The sequence below is a fragment of the Solanum stenotomum genome, chromosome 3 (genome assembly GCF_019186545.1).
Source record: "Solanum stenotomum isolate F172 chromosome 3, ASM1918654v1, whole genome shotgun sequence".
Classification (NCBI taxonomy): domain Eukaryota; kingdom Viridiplantae; phylum Streptophyta; class Magnoliopsida; order Solanales; family Solanaceae; genus Solanum; species Solanum stenotomum.
Window position 1 is genome coordinate 23,232,811 of NC_064284.1, and position 27,875 is coordinate 23,260,685.

General features: G+C 33.4%; 1 protein-coding gene and 1 long non-coding RNA gene across 2 annotated transcripts; one reads left to right on the forward strand and one right to left on the reverse strand.

Annotated features, from left to right (window-relative positions):
* Positions 1-2,333: 2,333 nt before the first annotated feature.
* On the reverse strand, positions 2,334-3,027 carry LOC125857550 (uncharacterized). Its single transcript, XR_007445678.1, has 3 exons — positions 2,886-3,027; positions 2,513-2,588; positions 2,334-2,370 (listed from the first exon to the last, which is right to left on the reverse strand). It is a non-coding gene; the product is annotated as an uncharacterized LOC125857550 (long non-coding RNA).
* Positions 3,028-17,565: 14,538 nt separating this feature from the next.
* LOC125857543 (uncharacterized) lies at positions 17,566-27,658 on the forward strand. Its single transcript, XM_049537140.1, has 13 exons — positions 17,566-17,734; positions 17,879-17,945; positions 18,057-18,167; positions 19,103-19,298; positions 21,819-21,904; positions 22,108-22,303; positions 22,462-22,573; positions 23,822-23,949; positions 24,077-24,283; positions 24,413-24,522; positions 25,014-25,143; positions 25,903-26,052; positions 27,279-27,658. Exons 1-13 carry the CDS (start codon positions 17,641-17,643, stop codon positions 27,498-27,500), a joined length of 1,809 nt encoding a protein of 602 aa, XP_049393097.1. The 5' UTR covers positions 17,566-17,640; the 3' UTR covers positions 27,501-27,658.
* The last annotated feature ends 217 nt before the right edge of the window (positions 27,659-27,875 follow it).

The following is a 27,875-nucleotide window of genomic DNA, read 5'->3' on the forward strand; positions in this document are numbered from 1 at the left end:
GGCAACAGTAGAAGAGATTCAAAAATCCCTAAAAAGGGGGAAAAAGGGACGGTCGAGATTTGTTGTTGAATTTCTGGGTTTCCAGCGTTCTTCGGTGTTCTCACGTGAAGAAGACGAGCGAGGTGGGGTCGTTGTATGTATGCTTTGCTTAAAAGTGGGATGAGTTTTTTTTTTTTTGGGGAAAAAACTTAAGTATACAAATTAAGTACCTTAATTACCACTATATAGCAATTGTTTTTTTCCCCTATAGAACAATAGTTTTTTTTCAAAGTTAGGTTTTAATATTAAAAAAAATGTAAGATTAAAAAAAATGTTTGGTTAGTGCTCTATGATTTCTGTTGTTCCTCATTTTTCTCAAATTTTTTACCTTCCATGATTTACTCAAATTAGTTATAAATATACTCTCCTATCAATAAAAGGTTTCTTAACAAAAATAAAACTTTCTTTCTACTCATTCTGGTCGACTGTTCAATCATGAATACCAATAATTATTCAATCCTAATTCAACATAAGGGACGTTGGGACGCATCAGGCATTAATGATAATTCAATATTGAATTGGTATTTTTTTAAGTGATTTGTCTAATTTGAAAAAATAAGATCGTTATGTTGTAGTACATCAATTTTGCTATGTGTTTTTGTGTTACAATCGCAAAACAACGTAAAAAAATACTTTTAAAAAAATTAAATTTTGTCTGTGATGAGTCTTTTAATTAATGGAGTAAAATAGGTTGTTGATGTTATTCACCAATTTCATTTTTTGATTTTTTTTTTGTTATTTAACTTTGATTTGTCTTGTAGGGTTTTGAGATTCAGATAGAAAGAATACTTACTGATCATTTGTTTTAATAATTGATTTGGTTAAATTGATCGTTTTTAATTAGCAAAAATGATGGACTGCATGTTTGGTATACTTTCTGATTTTTTTGGTGTCATTCAGATTATTATTTTTACATGATGATGGTGTACGTATTGATTGTATTTTGGTGCATAATGATGGTGTAAGCAGAATATTTAAGTTAAAAATTACTTTTGTAAAATTGAATTTTGTCAATGATGAATCGTGTAATTAATGGTGTAAAATAGGTTGTTTTGCTATTCACCAATTCTGTGTTTTGATTATATTTTTTAATTAAATCTTTGGTTTGTTTTGTAGGGTTTTGAGATTCGGAATAGAAATAATATTTAGTGTTTATGTTTATTTTTTTACATGATAATGATGTACATATTGATTATATTTTGGTACATAATGATGGTGTAAACACAATAATTAAGTTAAAAATTATCATGTCAGCAAAAAACATTCTTTAAAGAAAATATATAATTTGAATACATTGAACTGACCATGCTATTTGACGAGATGCACTTCTAATAAGTTTTGGTCTGAAACAGGTAGATATAGGGCTGGGCATTCGGTATTTTGATTCGGTTTCGATTTTTTTTTTTGGTTTTCGGTTCTTGTACAACGTGTACCGAACACCGAATCAAAATAATTCAGTTTGGTTCGATTTTATTATTTCGGTTCGGTTTATGTTATTTCGGTTCAATTTTTGTTAGTTCGGTTTTTTTGTTATGGGCTTGCTTAGTGGGCTTTTTAAAATTTTGTAATTTTTTTGTTTATTTTATTTATATTTATATTTATTTCTTTTTGCTTATTTTACTCTGTTTTTTAAATTATTGTATGATTCAAAGTACTAACTACTAAACTGCCGTTATCGTTGAAATCTGCCCTAGCTAATAAATTATAATTAAAATACTACTAAAAGTCTAAAATCCAATAAATTATAAATTTAAATTAAATACTACTAAAAAAGCCTTGTGAGTAGTTCCAACTTCCAAGTTCCACACTTGTCGTTATCATTGTTCCTTTTTTCTTTCAAAAAGTTCCACACAATTACACAAATAGGCAACGAGCTGTGATACAATTCTCTTTAACATTATTATAAAATACCATAATTTTACTCAATGAATGGAGGGCAACTCAATTAAACTATCAACCTTTAATTTCCCGAATACAAGAAAACATTTAAATTCATTTTTATCCCCCTCAAAAATCAAATCAAAATGAAAGAATCCTCAAAATAATATGAAATGATGTGGCAATTTTAGGCAAAAAAGGCACTATCAAATAGGCCAAAAGGCACTAACAAGTAACAAGTAACAATTTAACAAGTAATTAAACTTCACTACACTTCACAAATACATTAATCAATTGATCATGCCATTACACAACAACATAATAATTAACAATCTAACAAGTAACAGTAATGCACCAATGTAGTTTTCATAGATCACTTTCAAGTTTCAAGTGCCAACAATAACAAACAACAATAATGAGCAACAAACAATGTAGCCTCTTCCATGAGACCACCTTCAAGTTTCAAGTGTCAACAATAACAAACAACAATAAACAATGTAGCCTTTTCCATGAGACTACCTTCAAGTTTCAAGTGCCAACAATAACAAACAACAATAATGAACAACAAACAATGTAGCCTCTTCCATGAGACCACTTTCAAGTTTCAAGTGCCAACAATAACAAACAACAATAATGAGCAACAAACAATGTAGCCTCTTCCATGAGACCACCTTCAAGTTTCAAGTGTCAACAATAACAAACAACAATAAACAATGTAGCCTTTTCCATGAGACCACCTTCAAGTTTCAAGTGCCAACAATAACAAACAACAATAATGAACAACAAACAATGTAACCTCTTCCATGAGACCATTTTAAAGTTTCAAGTGCCAACAATAACAAACAACAATAATGAACAACAAACAATGTAGCCTCTTCCATGAGACCACTTTCAGGTTTCAAGTGCCAACAATAACAAACAACAATAATAAGCAACAAACAATGTAGCCTCCTCTTCCATGAGACCACCTTCAAGTTTCAAGTGTCAACAATAACAAACAACAATAATGAGCAACAAACAATGTAGCCTCTTCCATGAGACCACTTTCAAGTTTCAAGTGCCAACAATAACAGATAACAATAATGAGCAATAATGTAGTTTCTTGACTTTCTTCCATGAGACTACTTTCAAGTCTCAAGTGCCAGCAAAATTACCAAAACACTAACAAAACTTGGTACTTTACACCTTTCTTCATATTCTTGGATCTTGGACCTTTTAAAATAAAATTAAATGTTAGAATACTAATTTTAAGATTAAAAAAGATGATATGATTAAATAAATGACGTATTAAACTCACTACTATTAAATACTTGAGACTTGCAGGCCAATCATAGATCAACAATGGAAGAGTTTCTTCCACTATTTGCCATCTCTATAAATAAGAAAACGAAATATGTCATACAACACAATAAGTATTTTATTTTTTTCAAAAACAAATAAAAAATAAAAAGTTTTACCAAGTTCAATTTTTTCAAGAAACTCCAAACTTTCTTCAACACAAATAGGCTTAGTTTCTTGTCTAAGCCAATCTTGAACACAAATAAGGCATTGCACATATTTGGAAGTCAATGAACTTCTAAAGGGATCAAGAATACGACCACTCGTGCTAAATGCACATTCCGATGCCACACTCGACATAGGAATAGCCAATACATCTCGAGCCAATTGTGAAAGTATAGGGAATTTAGGAAAATTAACTTTCCACCAAATCAAAATATCAAAATCCTCAGATTCAGGCTCTTGGTCTTCCAGAAGATATCTATTCAACTCTGATTTAACACCTAAACTTCCAGAATCTTCCTTTTGTTTCTTCATGTAAAACTTAGTGCTCAAAGAATTTGTTTTCACATTTTGAGAAAGCCCATAAGTAGATGAATCAGATGAAGATGATTGATTTTTAGAACCTTTTGCATACTTACTTACATAGATCGCAAACAAATTCTTCAAGTAAGCATTTACTTCATTATTCACTATCTTTCCCTTTTCTTCCCCAAGTAATTCTTCAAGAGCAAAACTAACATACATAAATTTATTGCGATGATCCAAAACAAAAGCAATAAAAAGCATTTTGTTCATCTTTTCAGGAGTACCCCAATATTTCTTGAACTTTTCTTTCATCCCCGAAGCCATTTTACTCAAATAAACATCATCACTTATCATACATACTTTCAAATATGCATCAGGCTCACATATATCCTCAAGGTGAACATTACAAGTAACATACCGTGAACCTGAAACTTTCAATGTAAGCTCATAAAATTTTTCAAGAAACTTTGTGATATTTCCACATTAGCCCAATCCTCATATTGAATTGAACCTGCAATACTTCCATCTTCACAAACATCAGTAGCAAGAAAAGAATTAAAATTACCATCATAAAGATCGAACCTCTCAAAAGCCTTTTCAAACTTTTCTGCCGTGTCCAATATCAAATAAGTGGAATTCCACCTAGTAAGTACATCTAAAGACAACATTTTATAACATTCTATCTTTTGAATTTCAACACATTTCAAGAGGTTTCTTCTCCTTGTAGAAGATGATCTAACATATTTCACCATTTGTCTCACTCGCTTGATAGAAGGATCAATTTCTTTCAAATCATCTTGCACAATTAAATTAAGTATGAGAGCCATACATCTCACATGAAGATGTTTACCTTCCATCATATTAGTTACCCACATATCTAATTTTTTGGACAACTCTAAAACTGCCACATCATTTGAAGAGGCATTATCAACCGTAACGATAAAGACATTGTCCAAATTCCAATCAAGTAAACAATTACTAATACACTCAGCCAAATGCTCACCTTTATGACTAGTGATAGGACAAAGATTCAATATTTTTTTATGAACCACCCAATCCCTATCAATAAAGTGAGCAGTCAAACACATATAATTGATTCTTTGCACCGAGGTCCATGTGTCTGTTGTGAGACAAATTCTTGGTTGTATTTCTCTAAAAGACATTTTCAAATTTATTCTCAATTCACCATAAACTTCATAAGAATCCCTTGTTATGGTTCTACGAGAAGGAATCCGAAACAAATGTTGGACTTTACTCATAAATTTCTTAAAGCCTTCTTTTTCAACAAAACTAAAGTTAGTTCATCCAAAATCATCATCTCAACTAAAGCTCTCCTACATACCTCTTGCTCAAATTTCCAAGTCTCTATCGAAGAACTGTTACTTTGAATATTTAACAATTTTTGAATGTCAGGTGCAACAGGCGAGGGCTTATACACTTTACATCGGTTAGTCAAATGTTGTCTCAGTCCACTTATTCCATTTCTAGTTGTATTAACAACATAGTTTTGTTTACAATGTAAACACTTTGCTTTAACTAATAAACCATTTTCAAAAAAAAAATCGAAGTGTTGCCAAACAGTAGACTTAGGATCCATTTATTTTTCTTTTTTCTTTTGTTTTCTTTGTACCAATTGAGGCATCATTGCTATTAGTAGGTGTATTATCCGTAGAACTAGCCATACTTATTCGACTTTGATCAGCCACACCCACATTTGATTGATTTTGTTCAGCCATCTATAAAATAAAAAAATTATTTCACAATGAATTCACACTTAGAATATTAAGGAGCAAATAAGAAAAAGAAAATGATAATTGGCTGCATTTTTTCATGGTTTCTTTTTCTTTATTACTTTTTCTCTTTTTTTTTTGTCTGAGATTTGACCCTTTGTTGAAAAAATACAAATATACAAATGACCAAATCAAAATAAAAAAATAGAGTTTAAATATAAAATTAAAAATATACGAATCTGAAATCATTATTTAGTTTATTTTAATGGATAGACCAAAATTCAAATGCTAAATATTCTCCAGTAATTGACTAAATGCAGGTGAAAAACTTAAAATTATTTTTATATATTTATAATAAAAAAATACCTAAAAGCTGATGGTTGTCGCCTGCCGGTCGCCGACTGCTGCTCAGAGAGGTCGGCTGTTGTGGGCCCTGTTGCCTGCGCCCTGCTGGTCGACTGGGACTGGTGGCTGCCTGGCTGGCGGCTGCTACTGCTGTGCGTGATGCTGGTCGACGGGACTGGCGGCTGCTGCTGGTTGATGCCAGTCGCCGGAAAGTGGGAAAAACGGGGAACTCGGAAGACGGAAGTGGAACTGTGCGACGTGCATAGTGATAGAACTTAAGAATTGTGCGGCTGATGTTAGATCTTAGAAAGTTAGAAAAGTAAAATATTTGAAAAAACCAAAAGGCAAAAGGTGTACTACTGTAGTAACTAGTAACAGTTTTGACCTAATTTAATTAAAATTATAATATTTATTATTTAATATAATATATTTTGGTAAACCAAAATACCGAATAACACAAAAATTACATACCGAAAACTGAACCAAAATATCGAAAAATATAAAAGCATACACCGAATACCGAATCAAAAACCGAAATATCGAAACCAAAATACCGAAATAATTTGGTTCGGTTCGGTATATCAGTTTTTTGGTGTTTCTGCCCAGCCCTAGGTAGATACATTGATTACGATATTGAAGGAGTGACGATATATGATGCGAACACCAAATATGAAGGCCTAATTACTACTATTGCTTCCCAATTAGGTGTGGACTCGACAATCTTTCATTTAGAACTGAAATATGTCGTGAGTGGTCTATTTCCACCAATGAAGATTCATAACGTTATGAGTATCCAAGTTTATTTAGATAAAAAAAATACAATTATGATTTCTTTTCAAAGTATCCATTGTGTGTAACATGTGTTGATAGAGCAATGAAAGCCATTGATAATCAAATTGGTGTCCAAACAACAAAACAAGATATTATTAGCTAGATCAACAAAGCCATTGATTAGTATTTATTAATGGTATTCATTCTAGTACTGATAACTTATCCATTTCATAAAGTTAGTTTTCTTATGGTATAAAATGTTCTTTTGGCGAAAATTTGATGTTAAATAGTTTCATATATATTGGTATATTTAAAGGTATGTTTTATAATAATTGTTGGTGTAATGTTATTTCAATAGTTGGTACAAGTGTTTGTATATTGAATGGTTGATTATTTGTTGAAAATATGGTATAAATTTGTAATATTTATTGGTATATATTGAGTTATATTGTTAGATTAATACACAGTGTATTCATCTTAAGAACATAATTACTTAAGAATTACTATGTGGTATTTAATGGTATATGATTACCTATTAATATAAGAGTAGTTTTATGCTACAACTTAAATATATATATCAAATTATATATCAACTTTAAAAATGATTGGATAGTGATTACTAATTCGAAATGTTAAGTAAGTAATTCAAAATGGTAAGTTACAATTTAAATATATCAAATTGTGAAAGTTAGTTTTTTTATGGTATAAAATAATTTTTTAGCCCAAATTAGATGTTAAAACTTAAAATAATTTCATATATATTGGTTTATTTAAAGGTATATTTTATAATAATTATTGGTATAACATTATTTCTATAATTGGTATAAATATTTGTATATTAAATGATTGAATGAATATTCATTAAAAATACAGTACTTGTGTTATTTATTGGTATATATTGAGTTATATTGTTAACTTAACACATGGTGTATTCATATAAACAATAGAATTACTTAAGAACTATTATAGGTCATACATGGTATATACATATTAATATAAAAGTAGTGATACTATTAGTATATAATTATGTAGTGCCTATTAATACCAAATGGTAATGTTATACCGTTTTGAACCACAATAGTTATGATTAAGAATAAGACCTATTTAAAGAAGGATTACAAATTGAGAGACGGCAAAAATCAATTTTCTGATTGTTTAAATAAAAAGTGAAGAGAGAGAGAAAATCATAATTTTTTAAGAGAAGTAACTTATCAGTTTCAAAAAATCAGCATATTAATTCAAAAAGGGGAGAAAAAAATGGTATATTATATATCTCGATTTTTAAAAAAATTGTTATGTTTATAATTAAAAATCTTATATGTATAAATAAAATAGAATAAATACATATTAATTAAAGTCTTAAACAAAATATTTGATTTAAGGTTACAATTAATAATTTAGTGTTAAGGCTACAATTGATATTTTGATTTGATTGAATAAAAAATTATGAGAGAGAAAATCAGTATATGGGCAGAAAAATAATATAAAAGAGTATAATTATGATTGGAAAGCCAAAAATAAATAATAATTTTCAATCCCATAAATTTAGTAAATAACCCCCAAAAAAAGGAAAAGACATACGTATACTAAAATATATATTAAAAAAATCAAAAATTGAATATTCCGTTAGGTTAGTAATTAAAAACCTAATTTTGTAAATAAAATGGAGTATATACATATATTATTAATTAAAGTCTTAAATAGTATATTCTTGTAATTTTCCCTTCTTTGTTTTTTTTTTTTATTGAAATTGGGCTTGGGTTAAATGTCGTAACTGTTGTTGGTATTGAATTGGACTGCTGAAAATTTAGTAAAAGGACCAAACTAGTCTCAACTGGGTTTAAGAAGAGCTAATAAAGTGGCTTAAGAATTCAACTACGAAAATGGCCAAATGAATTGATAGTTTGGCCAATTGAATTTAAAACTTAGCCAAATTTAATTTGACTAGTGAATTCGACTAAAACTTAAATAAGAAGAATTAATATGCTTAATTAACAAGCTTCATAATCTTAATGAAATAAAATAATTAACCTACTTGTAAACTAATTAACTCAAAAAATATTATTATATAACTAAACTAATTAAACAAATACTTAATTAAGCGAAATCTTTTTTAGACGATTTTCGAATATTCTTAAAATATACTAATTATATACATAATTATATAAAACACATATATTATTTTAAAATTATTAAAAAAAATGATACAACTATTTAAAATAACTTGCAAACTATATATTATTTTTTTTGAAATTTTATAAAACTAATTATTTTAAATCGTTTGAAATTGAAGAAACTCGATGACTAATCTATAATGTGGAGGTCCAAAATTGAGTGTCAACACCAGCGACTCAGACGGGACCAGAACCCATAAATAAATTTTTCTAGGGTTTTTCTCTTTACTAAATTTCACAAAGGTTCCCAGTTTTATCAAACAAATTTAGGATAATTCTCTGAGCTAGGAAAAATCATTGTCTACCCCAAATCAATCCCACGATACACTAACCAACTCATTCTCATTAGTACAACACCACAACCCACACATTCCTACGATACACCCAGACATTCACACGATTATTAGTTGATTGCGAAGCACGTTGAGATTCTGTTTTACAAACCACCTCATAAATTATCTAGACCCTTGCACCACTTAGTTCTAACTTTCTTCTCACAACGAGTTTCACGATACTCAAGCAGATACAACTTGCACAATTTAAACAGTCCAGCCAACATATTACACATAACACAGTTAAGACACGCATTTACCAATTTAAGTTACAACTCACAGACAAGCCCAAATTCTTAATTAGTTACTTCGCTCCATGGATGACTATTACTGATCATCTATGTATTTACACCGCCCCTAGGGCCAGATACCAATTGGAACCTTCTTATTTCCAATTTACCTTACTTGTGTTCCTTCAGTCGTGACCACGACGTCCAGTTCACTTTGTTGAGATACCAATTGGAATCGGGAGATACCAATTGGACTCAACCCATACCACAAGCAACACGCACACGAAATGAGAGAAGAAGGTGGAATGACCTCCTAGAATGCTTCTTAGCTTCCTGAAGATTAGATGTGGACGTCAACACACCAATTCGCAGGAGTCTAGTCCACATTTTACTCTTGTACTGGAGACCGGTAACTGGCTCTGATATTAATTTGTCACGACTCAACCCACCGGGTCGTGCGGGCACCTACTCTAACAACTAAGTAGGATAACCCTCATATCCCAATAGTTAAAACATGCGGAAAATTAATGACAAACGGAGATAAATGAAAACATAGCTTTTTATAAATGAAAATCTTCTTTAATAAATTCGGGTTAAGACTTGTAAAGTAATTAACACCCCTGAGGATCTAGTCTAAACAGGTACAAGAGCTAGTAAGAGTACAACATGACATAATAATGAAAAGACACAGCTCCCACCATGCGGAAAGAAAAGTAGAAGCTGCTGGAGAATTATTCGTTTTCATCTAATGAAACATCACCAACCTGCATCTAGACTATACCAAAAAGGCATAGCAAAAGTAGTATCACTAGAAAACCACACATACTGGTAGGCATCATCGGTCAACCCGACGCCAACCATATAACATAAGAAAACAACTAGCAAGAATATGCGATTAACCACTCGCTTCTCCACTTTTACCCCCTCTGGAATACCTCAGAATCACACTAGCACCCTTAATACTAACCACCTTTTCGGTCAACTTACTTACTAGGTTCTTGATCTTAGCCTAACCATCCTAACACATACAAAAGTCCACAATTACAACTACAAGCATTCCGACTCGCCATCCACGACACACCCTTACCTTTTCTTCTAGATTACCCTACCCTTGCCACCTGACATATTGCATCCAACTTTCTAATCACCAACCATGAATTTGTTTTCTCCAAGGTGAAATTCACCTAAGTAATTACATCACGTACACTACCCCCACTTCTCGCCCTTACAACACACAGACATCCCTTGCTCTCAATTATTAGGACCCTTGAACCCTTGGCATTTCCGACTCATTTAATATCGAGATACGCAACAAGTTTACTCAATATAAAAGAACAATTGAATATAAGTCCTCATAACCATATAACAACCCCAGAGAATTACAATATCAATTATCATTACGAACCAACCATACACAATTTCACAACCCTCAAGATATACAATTATGTCAAGTCATTGGTCCTCTCATGGAACTCAAACTGTTAGCATACTGGAACGTGGTATTCGATCCAATGTTTATGCCGGAACGTGGAAATCGATCCTATATTTATGCCGGAACGTGGCAACCGATCCAAGTTAGTGTGTCAGAACGTAACACCCAATCCATTCAACAAGCCACAATCACAATCACAATCACAAGTATATTCTCAATAATCATATAATCAAGAAGTGATTCAAGGCATGTAGTCATTTGTTCATACTCATTTACAATTAGTGTGATCCATAATGCAACATCCGCATACATACATGCATTATAATAAAGCAAAAACAAACATATATCACACAACAGAAAATCACAACCATCACCTATGAAATATTCATCAACCTATATCACTTAACAATAATTCGACCAATTTAGCCCTAGTTCATCACCTAAGGCTTCTTACTATGATTAAGTTATTTGTTGTTTGGTGCACGAAGGCCTACACATAAATCTTACCATTGATTTACATTATATTACGAAGTGAGCACAAATTTATAATTACTCAATTAGCAAAACTTATCCTACCAGGGTGCCAAGCAGTTGCACGGAGTTTTTGGCTTCGATTCTTATTTTCGGACTTCATGACGGTGATCTTGATCGGAAATCCTCCATCCACCGCGCTCTTACGCTAGAAATCTCCTTCTCAAGCTTAGAGCAACTTTTTGGGGGTTTCTGGGGTGGTTTACGTCTAAATTAGGTATTTTAGGAAGAAGGAGAAAATAAGATTTCACGTTTTTTACATTATGTCTTGCCTATCCCGCTCTGGCGACAGCTTACCCTGCCGTGGCGCCGCCGCCCTAGCGGCATCTGGCCCGCCTGGTGGGACAGTGGCCCAGAAATTTCTCGAATTTTTGCCTTTCCTAAATAACGATGGTTCAGGTCGTTACAAATATATATTGCCACATCATTTTTTTAATACAAATAATATTTTTTAAAAAGAAATCTCAAACTAATCTCCAAAATCCTTTATTTCTTGATTTCTTTCCATTTTTTCTTCTCTTCCCATATTTTTCATCTATTTTGCTACTTATCATTTTTTTTTCTTTCCTAGTGAATTTCTTACGTTGAAGAGGAATTAGAGGTAAGCAAAACTTTGTTATTTTTTTAATTATAAATTTTGTTGTTTTAATGGTGGTGAGAAATAAAGTGACTAAAATGGAGGATGAGAGAAATAAGAGAAGGAGACCAAAAATGGGTCATTATAGAAAACTCTTCAAAATTGCCTTACATTTAGAAAGAATCAAACATATATTTTTCAAAAACCCATCTAGAATCCGCATCTATTTCACAATTTAGGACCTCTTTTTTCCCTCCTCTCTTTTACCCAAATCTAAATAAATATCTTTTTTCCCAATCATTATAGAACTCTCAAATGATATGTAGCATATGAGAAGAGAAAGAGGAAGAATTGTTTGTAAGAGTATTGAAAGAGATTGAAGAAGATGTGTGTGTAGTGATGGTGGGGGTTGAGTGAAATTATGAGGAGGAAGAAGAAGAAACGCACAACATATTGGAATAGAGTTTTTTTTAAAATTATTATATTTTTCTTTTAATTTTTTTTTTAAAAACATTAAATAATTGTCTTCACTTGCTTTTAAACGTGTGTAATCACTCTCTTGATCTGATTCAGCAAAAAAAAAATCACATAAGCTTAGTCAACGGTCAAAGGGGTTTAAAATAGTGTGTTTTAATAACTTTAAGTGTTCAGTTGGCAAAGTTGTGCGTAGAAGGGTCGAGGTGACAAATAGAGACAAGTACAAGGGTCTTCCAGGTCATTCTGCCTAAATAATATCATGGCTAATATATGTATTATATTCTCTAATTACGAAACAATATCCAAGTGTTTTTAAGCCAAAAGGCAATAAGTTTGTGTAAACTAATTTATAACATTTGACGCAATAGTATATTTATTACACATATTCGGGGTGAGGTGCTATGGTGTATGTTATTTGAAGATGACATTGTTTTGATCAAAGAGACTCACGAGGGAGTTAACGATAGGTTGGAGGTGTGTCGACAAATTATGAAGTCTAAAGGGTTCATGTTGAGTAAGACCAGATAGAGTATTTGGAGTGTAAATTCAATTATGTGATAGATGAGGCATGAGTGGAAGTGAGACTTGATATACAAGTTGTCCCCAAAAGAGAGATTTAAGTATTTGGCGTCTCTGATCCATGAAATATGGAGATTGACGATGATCTAACATATTGTATTGGTGTTACATGAATGAAGTGGAAGCCTGCATCTAACATTTTGTGTGACACAAATGTACCACCGGTACTTAAAGAAAATTTTATCAAGTGGTGATTAGATCAACTTTGTTGTATGGTGTGGAGTGTTGGTCAATCAAGAACTCCTAGCTTCAGAAGATTCATGTGGACAAAAATGGGGTTATTGATATAAATGTGTGGACATACTAGGAGCAACAAGATTAGGAATGAGGATATTAAAGACAAAGTAGAAGTGACCTCCTGCGTGGTGGATAAGATGAGAGAAGAGAACTGAGATGATTTGTATATGTGAAGAGGCGGTGTGCAGATGCCATAGTAAGGAATGTGCGATTAGATATAGGGGGACCGAGGAGAGGCAGAAACAAGCCAAAAAGTATTAGGGAGATGTAATTAGACAAGATATGACACATCTTCAACTTACTAAGGACACGACCTTAGATATGAAAATATGGAGGTCATGGATAAGGATAAATGATAAGTAAGTAGTTAACACTTGTCTTATTTTCTGATAATCATGTAAACAATACCATTAACAAGAAAATTAATACACCTAGAGAGCACTCATCTCCATAATCACTTTATAAAGTGTTCTAAATGGTGAGCCATCAATCGATACGCCTAGTTACCATATTTGTGCATAGCACACCCTGAACTAATTAAATGCAAAGTATTCTATATATAAATTTCATACTTCTATACACCCTCTTCAATTTACTTAACATCTAAATTTCATGTATAACTTTCTCTTTCATCTATGTAACTACATGTATGGCTTGTATGATTTTATGTTGGAAGATCTTCCAATTCCAAACTCTCCAAGTATAATATATAATCGCACCCTATATAGCTGTAATTACTTATTTTTGAAATTTCTTCCGGTGTTTCCTTCTTATGGACATTAACACTTGTTTTATCTCCTCTACTTAGATATGAGTGTTGGTCCACAACAATAGTTCTTCTTTTACTGCAATGACCCAAACACATTCAGTAAATAAATAGGAGCTTGTCTCCATAATCTGTGTTATCACACAAGCAGCAACAAGGATCATCCATCCTTATGTGTAGATTGTCATTCTCTCTTTGGTTAGCAATCTCCCTAATACGGCTAGCTACATTATTACTTTGTGCCTTGATTGAACTACTGATGTCCTTATTAAGTTTGTAATCTTCATCTTCTTTCGTAATCCCATCAGTTGGAGATAACTGCTTTTGATGGAGTATAACCTATTTGTCATTAAGTCATATACATTCCTATTATACCAACTCATAATTAATGTTGTCCTTTAGAGAGTACTGAAGTTTCCTCCGATATCAGCTACTATCTTATGGAGCTTTGTGGTTTCAAATGTTAACGTTGTTTTCCATATAGATTCCATGAACCCACCTTACCCATAATGAGTCCTTATCAACTATATATCAGTTGCCAAAGAAGTTTAATTTCCCCAGTGATGCTACATTCCATGTTCTACATTCCTTCACATTCAAGCCTCTTTTGTTCTAGGCGCAAACATACTTTATCCCAAGAAATCAAACAAGATTTCCTTTGTCCATCTGAGTTCCCCCATGCATAGGTACTCCCTACATTTTTTATCCGCTTCCTTCAAAATGCTCTGTGGCAAGATGAAAGTTGATCTCCAAAAACTATGTATTAAACATAACACATCATTCAACACATGTAACTTGTCGATATAGGATAATTGCTTTGCAAAAGTATTGTAATCCTAGTGATTATCTTATCAATCAGTTGTTGACTACTCCATTTTATGGCGATAAAGACAATCTCAAATATCTAATTGGGAATTCCTCTAGAGTTTAACATGTGTTCGCCACCAATCTAGTGGCTGAGCTCAAAATGGCCCAATGCTTCTTTCACTCTACCCATTGTCTGCTCATCTCCCTTGCACAATATCATTAAATCATCAACACATATTAAGTGCATTAGTTTCACATCTATACACATGAGTGCAATTTAAGATATTCTTGACAAATATTTCAAAACTAGCACAAAGAGAAGGGGTGATGCAGGGTCACACTGCCTCAATCCTCTTTGGCCTTCAAAGTACCAATATCTTTCTCTATTTATCTTGATGGTATTCTTAGGAGCTGTGACACATATCATTAACAAATTTATGAATCTATTTGGGAACCCATATTCTTCCAGAGTTTTCTCTAGAAACTCCCAGCTCACAATATCACTAAGACCTTTTAAGGTCCATTTTTATAATTAAGACATCTAGGTATTGTCTTCCTCCTGTAGTGTCTTAGAAAGTCATGACATATAAGTAAATTACAGACCATGGACCTTTTAGATATGCACTTATACACTACATTGCAATGAGAGATTGGCTTACATTGGCTTGCAACTTCAAGATAGTCAACCTTTGGTATAAGATCAATATTAGTGGAGTTTATTTGTCTGAGTAGCTTACAATTCTTAAAGAATTCTAAAACTGCCCCGATTACTTCTTTTGCAATTGTCTTTGAGACTATTGTAAAGAAGTTACTGTTAAGAAGTCCTACATCGATAGAGGGATGAAACATTGGTCTCCTTATATGAACTTGAACAAACCTCTCCGCATGAGCTACCTTTTGGAATTGAGTTAGGCCTAGGTGTCATATCTTTACATAGTATCAGAGGCCAGACCCATCCCAATTTGTTGTTCACCGAATGTTGGGCCCTCATGTGTAAGTGTTCACGCTCCAGTTGAGGTCTCGACGTGCAAGAGAGTGTTAAGAAGTCTCACATCGGTAGAGGGATGGAAAATTGGTCTCCTTATATGGACTTGGACAACCCTCCCCTCATGAGCTAGCTTTTGGGGTTGAGTTAGGTCAGGTGTCATATCTTTACAGTCACTACCTTATCCAGTTGTCTTATTACTAACTTATTCATGTAGTCTACACCTTTTAGTACTTGATATCACTTATTCATGTGTTTAGGTGATCACACCTTCTATATATGTTCCACACTTTTTTTCTTTATATATATATATTAGTTGTATTACTGTAGTTCTTACTTTTGATCTCTTGCATTGTTAGTTGTTTACTATGTTTCGATTATCACATTACTTTATTGTTCACCCTGTAGTTGTTATATTTCTACACTATTTTCTTCTTTTCTCTGTACTTGCGTTTGTTGTACTATAGCTCGGGGGTCTTTCAGAAATAGTTTCTCTTTCTCAAGAAGGTAGTGATAAAATCTGCATACACTCTACTCTCCTCAAACCTCACTTATAGAATTTCACTAGATATATTATTGTTGATCAAGAATAGAAAGTGCAGTGACTTGAATATAGAGCAGGTAGAAAACTGTTTACTTAGTAGATTAGTAAAATTATGTCACTATCAAATATTAACATTTGAATAATAGAACCAGAAAGTAAAACCATTGAATAAGTTCTTCATATTCCTTTTTTTTTTTTTGGTTTTCCGCCCTCGACGTCCGCTTCATATTCCTTCATTTGTATGTCTTATATAATTATTAGAAAAATCTCCTGAGGCAAGCAATACATTTCATAGAGTCAATTATCAATGCAACAAAATAACTTAATTGTAAGATAATATATATATATATATATATATATATATATATTATATTCACATATTTACAGTTAATAACACTCTTCACAATGTATCTTGCCTCATTAACGCTTACTACATCATATTATTAATAAAACATCAAATGAACATAATGTCTTTTCACCAGATGTTAGTTATGTATTCACTATTTTTTTGGGTCTATAATTTTTTATATTCATAATATTCGATTCAATTTACCCGTATCTCAATTAGTGTAATTAGTAGGGGTGTGCACTATTCGGATTAAACCGAATAACCAAACCAAATCAAACCGAAATTTTATTTGGATTGGTTTTTTGGTTTTTTGGTTTTTCGGATTGGTTTTGGATTAATAAATTACTTTGTTTGGTTTTTTGGTTTGGTTTTGGATTTTAAAAGATAAAAACCGAAAAACCGAATTATATATATATGTATATATATACTGCGTGGTGTGCCACATAAGTCAAAAGGTGTACAAAATTACAAAAAAAATGAGTTCAAGGGGGTAATAGGGCCTTAATTTAGTTAAGGTGTGTCTCTGGGATTTCGATCATAGTCTAGGGGGTACTTGTGTCTTCTCCCTTTTATGTTTGAATTACATCTATAATAGGTATACTTATAAGTATTGTGTTTTAAGTTTTACTTATGATTTATATTAGAAAGTATATTTAAGGGATTAAATATTATTACTTTGGTTATATATGTTATTAATTATTGATATAACCGAAAAAAGCCAAACCGAATAGAGAAAAACCAAACCAAACCAAATTTATTTTGGATCGGATTGGGTTACACTTTTACAAAACCAAAAACCAAAAATCCAAACCGAATAGTGTAAAACCAAACCAAAAAACCGAATGCGCACCCCTAGTAATTAGTATGACCTCAGTCCTCACGACAACCAATTGCTTGGAAGGCCATTAAGGAGAATTGTATGTCAAATTACAGTAAATCCCAGAAATACCCTTCTTCTCGGAACTTAAGAAAGTACGCATATTTTTAGCAAATAAAAAAGAAAAAAAAAGGTGAATCAGAATTAAGAAAACGCTCCGCCGTAAGCACGACAATGGCAAAGCAGAAGGAAACTTCCGCCATGGAAATCGACGATCAGAGTTCTCTTCCTTCTGATCAGATCAGTAACCCTAAGTTCTCCGTCAATGGTATTCTCTCTCCCTCCCTGCCTTCCCAGAGCTTATCTGATGGAACTTCTTCATTCCTTTCCCCAATTGAATTGAATTGAAAATTGTGGAATCTTCTTTTCTTCTAGATTACTGAATTTTAGCTACATTTTTATGGTTTTGTAGTGTTACAACTTTTAAAATCTGCTCAAATGCAGCATGGATTGCGATTCGGTGATTACGCTCGTTATAGGTGCTATTCTGTTACACACATATGCTCCTCAGAGCAATGAATTAGTGATATAGGTATAATTTGTTTCGAGTGATTTTTGTGTAGAAGGTTTAAGAAAATTGGAATTTGCAGGAGGTATTGTACGGCTCGATTAAGGAGATTATATAAATCGCTCAAGTTCACTCACGGACGTTTGAAGTACACTAAGCGTTCAATTTCAATTACTACGGTCACTGAAGTGAGGTGTGTGTATTTGTATTTCGTTTGTGATGTTTTTATTCCCAGTGTTAATTTGGTTTACTATTCAAGTAATGGATTGGTTGAAAATCTTGGTTTTTTGTTCTATGAAGTAAAGGACCCCTAGCATGCCACAACATATAGAAATGTGTCTTGAAGATTGTATTACTTATTACAACAACAAAAATTACCCTTCATTTTCAAACTAATTAGGGTCAATTATATGAAGTCTCTACATTTTGTTCGGTCCAATTTTTTTTTTTTTCAGTTGCGCGTGGTTCAACTGTTCCACTGCATACTTGCTACCTCCTACTAGTAGAGTTACTTGGTAATTTTATCCACCAGGATTTAGGCAATTGGAAAGAAATCACCTAGTGTTTCTCTATTGGGATTCAAATGCTAGTCTCACATGATTTCATCCCACTTCAGTGATCACTAGACTACACTTATTAATACAATGATATATATAAATCTAACGGTACTAAAAAAGAGATCAGTTGAAAATTCACGCAGGCATTGCCTAGTGAAGGTTTGTCAGAGAATGGAAAAAAAGAGAGGGAGTAGAAGAGTTTCTGCTGTATTGGGTTAATTGATTCAACAATTGTATGCTTGGAAGTCTTAAAAGTTCTAATTTATGTCATTGTTTGATGTTGATTATTAAGCTATCATGACGCCTTTTTTGGAGCTTTTGGGTGCATTTTCTTGAGTTAATATCTAAAAAGTTGTCATGTTAAAGATCTAGTTCCTTGAAGTATAAAGAGAGAAGTACTATACTATTTTTTGTAGTGTGACTGTGATCTATATTTTCGGGGTTAGATTGGAGTCTATTGAGTTATGAACAATCTTACTCTGCCTAATATGACTCATATTTTCTTTGTTATCTCCTGAATGTACAAACTTGATTAAAACTTTACAATGTCAATGATTTACGCTCGTTGTAGATTTCTTCACGTGGTTCTCTATACAGCTGAGAGAGCTTGGAGTCATGCTATGGAAAAGAAAACTTTGCCTGATGGACCAAATGCACGCCAAAGAAGTTATCTCATTGGCCGGTTGAGGAAGGCGGTTAAATGGGCTAGTCTTTTCCAGGAATTATGTTCCATCAAGGGAGATTCGAGAACATCTTTAGAAGCGGAGGTATGCTTCTTGTGTCATGATTCTCATATACATGGCATTATGCTTGCTCATCAGGGCATTTGATTTTAGTCATTCATCCAAACCATTGGTCATTCGACCCCTGAGGTGCTACTGGAGGTGTTGAGTTGTTGATCTTCTCAAAAAGCTTTTTCCTTTCCATCTGGAAGTCTCTTTGTTCTTTTTATTTTGATTAGGATGATCTTTCTGAAATACATTAAGTCAGGGAAAGGAAACTCATGCCACTAATGGATAAAAATGTAGTGGTGGCAAGAAGGCCATTGAGTCCTTCTTTACCAAAAAAATAATAATAAAGGAACAGGAAAGTCATTGGGTCCTTTAGAATAACAGTGTTACAGATTTTGGTGGACAAGCTTGATTCATATGTTAATATCTTGTGACTTAAAAATTATACTGAAAGAAAACAGATTCTTCTGTGACTTACTTCTCTGTTTACCTTTCAAACTTTGCTTTTTGGCATCTATTTCTATGTTAAGATTATCAAAAAAGGACTGGATTTATATCTAAAAAGTCTGAACTTATTTCACAGAATTACACTAATAGCTGACACTACCACAGCTTTATCTGGCAACAATCTTTTTGGTCCATGAGGACTTTTTACTTCCGGTTAAGAACCTGACCCTTCAAATGACATCTGAAGTTTTAGCCTTTCGGAGGGCCATTTGTTGTATGGAAGTTTCACGAATCAGCATTTGAAGAGCTTAGATGGGAGAAGTTTCAGGTCATCTTATGTTATCATATGTTTCTCTTCAACTTGTAGTCAACGATCAACTATACCTCAATCCGTAACTAGTTGGGTTAGAAAAAATAAACCATCTATATATTTCGTTTTATTTGGGTCCATGTCATTATAATACTGGCAAGAGAATTTGTCTTTTGACGCAAATTAGATGTTCTTTAAATCTTGTATTTATCTCCATTTGGATCTAATGTAAGTGTAAAAACACAATTGAGTATTAATCCCGACTAGTTGTAATTGCCTATATGGATTTTTTGCTTCTACTTGATCAACGGATGGATCTTTTGCTCCTATTCTGTTTTATTTTTAGTTAAGTCGACATTGATCCCTAAAGAAAATTGTATTTCTTTGAGACAATTTCTCTCCTTGTGGTTTTAATTTTACCTCGTGGTGCACCTATAAGTGGATATGACCCAAGCAAATAATATTACTATGAAGATTCATCAGAGTATAACTATTTTTTTAATACTGACCGTCCACTTACCACAATCATCTTTAATTTGTTAATGGAACTGGCTTTGAATACATAGTGGAGTTGTCTTGTACTTGCTAATGACTTCAAAAAACTGAATAAGTTCCAAAGTGTTAGAATCCTTGTCTAGGTTGTAGCTTATACTCTTGGAAGGATAAAACAAACTAATCCAAGCAACTTACTTAGATAGAAAGGATAAAAGCGAAGAAAAGAGCTTCATTTGTATGACCTTTAGGGGGGACAAACTAGCTGTTGAAATTTTGAGGAAAAGAAATATACATATACTAGCTGGTGCGTATGCGTAAATGCTCGAGAGAAAACGTGTTTGTTATCAATTGTGGTGGACACGGGACAGTACTGATCTGTTCAACTACAGTCATTATGTTGGCTATGGTCAAGGGTGCGTATGTGTAAATGCTCGAGAGAAAACGTGTTTGTTATCAATTGTGGTGGACACGGGACAGTACTGATCTGTTCAACTACAGTCATTATGTTGGCTATGGTCAAGGATGTGATATTCAACCACAATCTCAGAAGATGAAAAAATGTAGCTCCTTTCCTATCAATCCTGTCTAAAAAAATGGTCTTAAAGCTGTGAATTTTCACTTATCTTTCTGCCCTTTTGTGTCGCTAATCATTTGCCCAACCCTGTAAGTAGTTTCTCCCTTTCTCTCTTTTTTTTGTTTGTTTTGTTCCTCTTTTGAAGGTCTCCAGCTGAGGAATACAACATTACGAGTTTTAAAAAAAAAAGAACTTAGTACAATGTTAAATCTGTTTTTTAAGCTTATATAATTGGTAATGCCTTTCACCTTGCCTTTTTGGCACCTACCTTCATATGTTGGTGGTAGAACAAAGAATCAAACGTAAAGAATCAGATCATATTGTTAATTCTCTATTTTTGTTTTAATGTACTGCTTTTATGGGGGGGGGGGGGGGGGGGNGGGGGGGATTTTCTATGATTAGTAAAATTATTTACCTTGTATAAAAACAGAGAATCAAGCTATGCATTTCTGCAGATTGTCGAAATAGAATTTTATTTCTTGGTGGAGATTTTGCATAGACAATAGTTAATTCATCCAAATTACTGAACACCCTTATCACTCCATTCCATTTCTAATTACATCCTTTTAGCATTGTCATTATTCTTTTTCATTACTCTTTGTGTAGGCGTGATGTTTCATTTTGTGTCTCAATGCTTAAAGCGACTCAATATAGTTTTTAATTATTGACCAAAATCTTCAAGAGATAGATTTTTTAGTGTGACTCAGCAATCTGGTTTCCTAATCCACAGGCTTATGCTGCATACATGAAAGGGAGTTTATTGTTTGAACAAGATCAAAACTGGGACGTTGCTCTAAAGTGTTTCAAAAGCGCCAGGTACCGTAGCCTTTATGGAGATTTATACTTCACTATTACTGACAGTATAATGGCAAGATTGTCTAGTTTGTTTTCAAATGATACCCATAGAGGATGTTGTAGAATAATCTCTTCATTTGTTTGGCATATCCGCTTCTCTTATTTGAATTATACTATTGTTTCAACAAGGTCCTGAATGCTCACTATCTGACTAATTTGGATAGGGCTGTGTATGAGGAGCTTGGAAAATATGGAGATCTAGAGAACCAAGTATTGTGCCGTGAGCGGGTTGAGGAACTAGAACCTAGTATCAGATATTGCTTACACAAGATTGGTGAGTCTAACTTACAAACTTCTGAACTCGTTTCCATCGGTGAAATGGAAGGGCCTGCACTGGACCTTTTCAAAGCAAAGTTGGAGGTGAGCTGTCATTTCTAAGTGTATTCTACGATTTATCCCGATAAAATAAAAGTGTGTACGGTTTATAGTCACTATTTTTTTGTTGTAAGATAATGCTTCCATTGTACTCTGGATGCTGTCTTTCTCAAGACCTATTACTCTCTTTTCTTTGTTTACAGGCTGCTATGGCAGAGGCAAGATCTCAGCAGGCTGCATCTATGACAGAATTCCATTGGCTTGGAAATAGATTTCCAATTTCAAATGCAAAGACACAGGTGTCCATTCTGAAAGGTATGCAATTACTTCGATGCAAAATGTAGCACTTTGAAAAATGCATCAATAGCCAACTTACTGGAGGTTCTAACATTAGGGTTTTTTGCACTCTAAGTTTGGAATTCTTCCACTCTACGATTTTGAACCAAATTTGTTCTTTCAACCTAGTTTCAGATTTCGGTCTGCATACTTGTGTTCTTTATGCAACAAAGCATTTCTAGGGCATTCGTTAATATTTTCTACTTATCTTTTGGATGTATGTACTTGAAGTTCTTGTAGGTTGCGGAGCACTCTCTATGACCCTTATGAGTTGCCTTCTAATGTTAAGGGTGTTAACAGTTGCAGATTTGCATTTCTAGTCTTAGCGACAGCGATGATAAATTTAACGGTGTATAAAATATGTAACAATAGGAGGCAAACCAAAAATGTATCAAATTCTCCACTAGGAATGCTATGTTACACATAATGCAACGAGTCCGTTATCTTACTAAGAATGAATTATACAGATGCATATATTATACTCCCTCTAGTCCATATTAAGTGAATTTTTGGGGTATGGCACACCTCTATAGAAAAATATTTAAGGACTTAAATTAAATGCTACTTTCCACTATTATCCTTTTGATTATTCCAAAACTATTCTCCTAGAAAATATAAAGTAGTTAAGAACCTCATTTAAGGGAAAGGTAAATATGGAAACAGTCCCTATAATTCTCTTGAACTTTGAAAAATTCACTTATTTTGAACTGTGAAAAAAGTCCCAACAATTCACTTGATATGGACTAGAGGGAGTACCTAAAGAATTGCATTAACGTTGTTGCTTTTGCAAACTTGAGTGGGACATGAGAATTTCACTGGCTTTAACTTAAGAGGCCCGTAATTTAGTTCTTAAATTTCTCCTCCTCATTTTTGCATTTCAATTTTATGTGACAGTCTTTCCTTGTTAGGTTGTTCCAAAAAGAATGACACCTTTCTATACTTGGAAACAATTTGACTTTAAACTTCTCCTTTTACCCTTGATGACTTGCGTTTATAACCACAAAAATATCATGGCATATATAAACCACAAGATCTAAAAAAAAAAATTCTTTCTTGAACTTTGTTCTCAGTCAAAGCCTTCCACATAAATTGAACTGGTGGGAGTAACTTTTAACCACTTCTTTGGATTTTGGTCAACTAAATGCATATTTGCATATCTGCCTTTAAAACATCATGTTGGTTTTTACTTTATTTTAAGCTTATATTACACATTGTACCATTCATCAGCCCAGGAACTGGAGAAAGATATCCATGGTTCAGCTGCTGATTCTCTTCCAGCAGAGAAGAAACTTGTGTTGTATGACAAAATATTTGCAGCATATCACGAAGCCAGGAGCTGCATCCGGAATGACCTGGTGAGTGACTACTCCTTATATTACATGGAAGTAGCCGACTCTTGGAAATTTCAAGTTGCTCTTGAATATTGCATACATCAATTTGAAGTCCTGAATTGGTCCATCTTATACATGGTTTTTCTTCTAGGTTACGGCTGCTAATTCGGAAAATGTTAAGGATGAGTTAAGTGGACTGGATAAAGCCATTGGTGCAACTTTAGGGCAGCGAACCATTGAGAGGAATCAGTTGCTAGTTAAAATAGCTAAAAGCAAGCTCAACAAGGTCCGTGATGAAAAAAATGAAAAGGTCACAAAGCCGGAGGAGCTTGTTCGGCTGTATGATCTATTGCTACAGGTAACAATTATGGAATGTTATTTTTTTATTACATTCTTAATCAGTGCATTTTAGATCAGAGTTGGCAATGTGACAAAACTCACTTATATGGCTATTGGACTGCACTATTAACTGCTTGCTCTGTTGCAGAATACTACTGATCTTTTTGATCTAGTTAGTTCTGGTAGAGATAGAAAAATGGAAGAAGTTGCCTTAGCTGAAGAGTGCGAGCTGAAAAGTATGGTTTTCCGAGCAGAAAGGTTTGACTTCTATTATTTCACAATTGAAATGTTTACGTTGAGCTGATGTCTATCAAAAATAGCCTATCTACCTCCCAAGGCAGGGATAAGGTTTGAGTATGCACCACCCCCCCTAGGCACCACTTGTGGGACTATATGTTGTGATTGTATTGTTTCTTTCATTATGTGATAGTTGAAGTGACATTTCTGGTGAGAAGGGGAGAGTGAAAAACTATCTTGATATGGTTTTAGCACTTCTTGTAGCCATCGAAAACTAATATTATTGGTGAAACTTTTTTTTTTTTGGTTGATAAAGCTAATATTATTGGTGAATTTACAGAAGGGAGATCTGGAACTTCAGTATCTCAGATAAGGAAGTTGTACAACTTCAATGTACAAAATGCTGAAGTGATGATCAATGAAATAAAGCTTTGTGTATTTTAATGTAGTCCTAGGATGAATATTTTCTTGTTTGAAATCAATTAAAAGCTTTTATTTCAATTTCCCTCCAGGTGCTTCTACTTGGCAAAGTCCTACAGTTCAGCGGGAAAGTGGACAGAAGCTTATGCCTTGTACTCTCGAGCTCGTTCTTTAGCTGATGCAGCTCTTATGAAACTGCAGTCTGCGAATGCTGCTGATCAGGTAAGCACTTCATTAGTGTAAAACCTACTTTTATTATATTATATGTTATTGTGCATGTGCTCTTAATTTTCATTGATAGAGCTTCCTAGCTGCTTCTTATAGGATGACTAGAACAAAGATATCCGTGCTAGACGCGGGCCCAACTCCAAATGTTCAAATTTGTATCTTTATGTATTCATGATTTCCTAACTTCCTCAGAACTTTAAATCTCATCTTAAGATCTTTCTTTTAACTTATAGTATACTACAACATTAAGCGTAAGTTGATTAAATTTTTTCGAAAGGATAAAATGTGATATGAATTTTTATGGTTTTAAAATTAGTTATGTTCTTTATACTCTTTAATATTTACAATTGTTTTTTATATGTTACTAACGATTTAAAACATTATAGACGATGCTGTAAAAGGTAGGACACACTTGGCATTTAAGTAAAAGATTCCTGGTGTTTTCTTAATTTAAGTGCACAACAAAGCACCAAAGCCTATATTACAAGTAAACAATGCACAAATGTAAGACAAAATGACCATAATGCCATAAAAATGAATTTTATGACTTTAAGCAGCCATGTTGACCTTCAACTGCTAACTCTTCCTTGTGTGTGTGTGTGTGTGTGTGTGTATATATAAGTAGTAAATTTTGATGCATAATTATAGCATTCTTATTTTTCTTCTTATGTCTCTTCAATCAGTAATATGAGTGTGAATGGTTCTGCTTTTATGTATATCCTTTTGTCATTGTTTTCTCTCCATCTGTATCAGGTCATGATCAAGGAGCTGAGAACACTGTATAACGAGAGCAGATCGAACAGCTGTGTTGAGCATGCCAAAGGAATTATGGAGGAGGAAAAGGCTCCAGAAAATCTCTCGAAAAAGATATCAAATATCTCATTGAGTGGAACTGATAAGAAGGTATGATTTAGCCTTCCAATGTCTGTTGAGTACTTTTGCAATCATTCCCATTAGTTAATTTGTTGTAGTATTCACCTTTTCTTTGATGTTCTTGGTGCATATGGAACCACATATTCTTAGACTACTATATGAAAAACTAGGGAAGAAACCTATGGAGATTTTGTGTCGTAGAACTACTTCCAACCATCTTCTACTATGACCTTTTCTGATTGGGTTTGATCATATTGAATTCAGAAATTTTGGATTTCTTCTGAAGAATAATTAGAAGAGTTGGAAAAAGAATTAGTTCGAATTAAGAATTTTGAATTCTTGGTCATTCAAAATCTAGTCAAACATTAGATGAGCCTCTCGCTTATTATTAGCAAAAACATTAATAGTTTTCTCAATCTCATATCCTTTAGAGGATACTGCATTTTGTGTGCATGATTCCTCAAATTAATAGGCATAATGTGACATGAAGTTGTAGATTCTGTTGCTTTTCTAGTGTTTGTGCTGGAATAGGTTTCAACTCATGAAATGATAACACAGTTAGAAAATTTCTTCTGGTGTTATAATTATGCTTGTGTCCCCAAAAGAAAGTCAGACATGAACTACTAAGAGTGGTGTTCCTTCATTGATAATTCTCGCTGAGCACTTCACCATTGTGGTTGACACAAATCCCTACCCCCACCCCACACAGTAGAAATTTCAGTTTTACTTCATTTTAGGTTTTTATCCAATTAGTACTACTTAGATGCTCCCAACTGTTGGACATATTTTCTTGATAGTTCTATATAAGCTAGCACAACATTAGCGTAACCTGAATGTTTGAAGCACCAAGTATGATTCTGCCTTGATAAATTTTTGATACTCGATATGTGGTAGTTAAAAGTGTTCATGCTACTTCTCTTTCAATAATTCCATGCTATGTTGCTCGGGTTCTTCAAAAATACCAACGGGTGCGTCGAATTCTCCAAAAATACATTACTTTTGGAGAATCTAACACGGGTGCAGTGTCGAAAGTGAAGAGTCCGTGCAACTTAGATTCCTTGGCAGTTGATTGCCTGTTTGTTTTTATTCCAAGAACTGGGTCCTTTATATCCTTATTTGTTCGGGGTTGTTTTTAGGCATTATATTGTGCATTCTTCCTTTTCTAGTTTGTCTTGTCTCTGCTTTCATTTCCATTTGTGCTCTTCTGATTCCCCTGCCCCTGATGTGTGTAATCCATGTTTTTTTACTTCTTTTAGATGGAGAAACTTCTCATGGAAAAATTGGATACATACGAATCAGCTGTTGGTGAAGCCAACATGAAGGTTGTTCCTCGAATTGAGACTTTTCCACCTGCCTTCCAACCAGTTCCTCGTAATCCCATCGTATTGGACCTGGCTTATAACCTTATTGAGTTCCCATCACTGGATTCTCGTATGAAGAAAGACAAGAAAGGTTTCATCAGTAGGTTTTGGGGCTGAGCTTCTTTTTTCCTTGGTCATTGATTTGTCAGTTGCACCATAGAGTTGAGGCAATTTTGTGAAATTTTAAGCTGCGAAATTCTTCCACATGCCTTCAGAAAATTTATCTATACCTGAGAATTCTCAGAAAATTCATTCTATATGCACTCTGTTTTTTTTAAGTTCCAATTTTGGATCAGATTTCAAAAGAATCTTGAACAGGCGGAATTTATTTAGATGTGCATTCTACTCCTATGTTGCATCTCTTTATATTTCAACCAAAAAGAAAATTAACCAAGTTTGTTTTGAAATAAAGGGTAACACCCAACTACCTCTATCGCAATTTGGAACTAAAGTTAATTGTAAAATGCTTTGGGTTGGATTCTTAAAGATGTG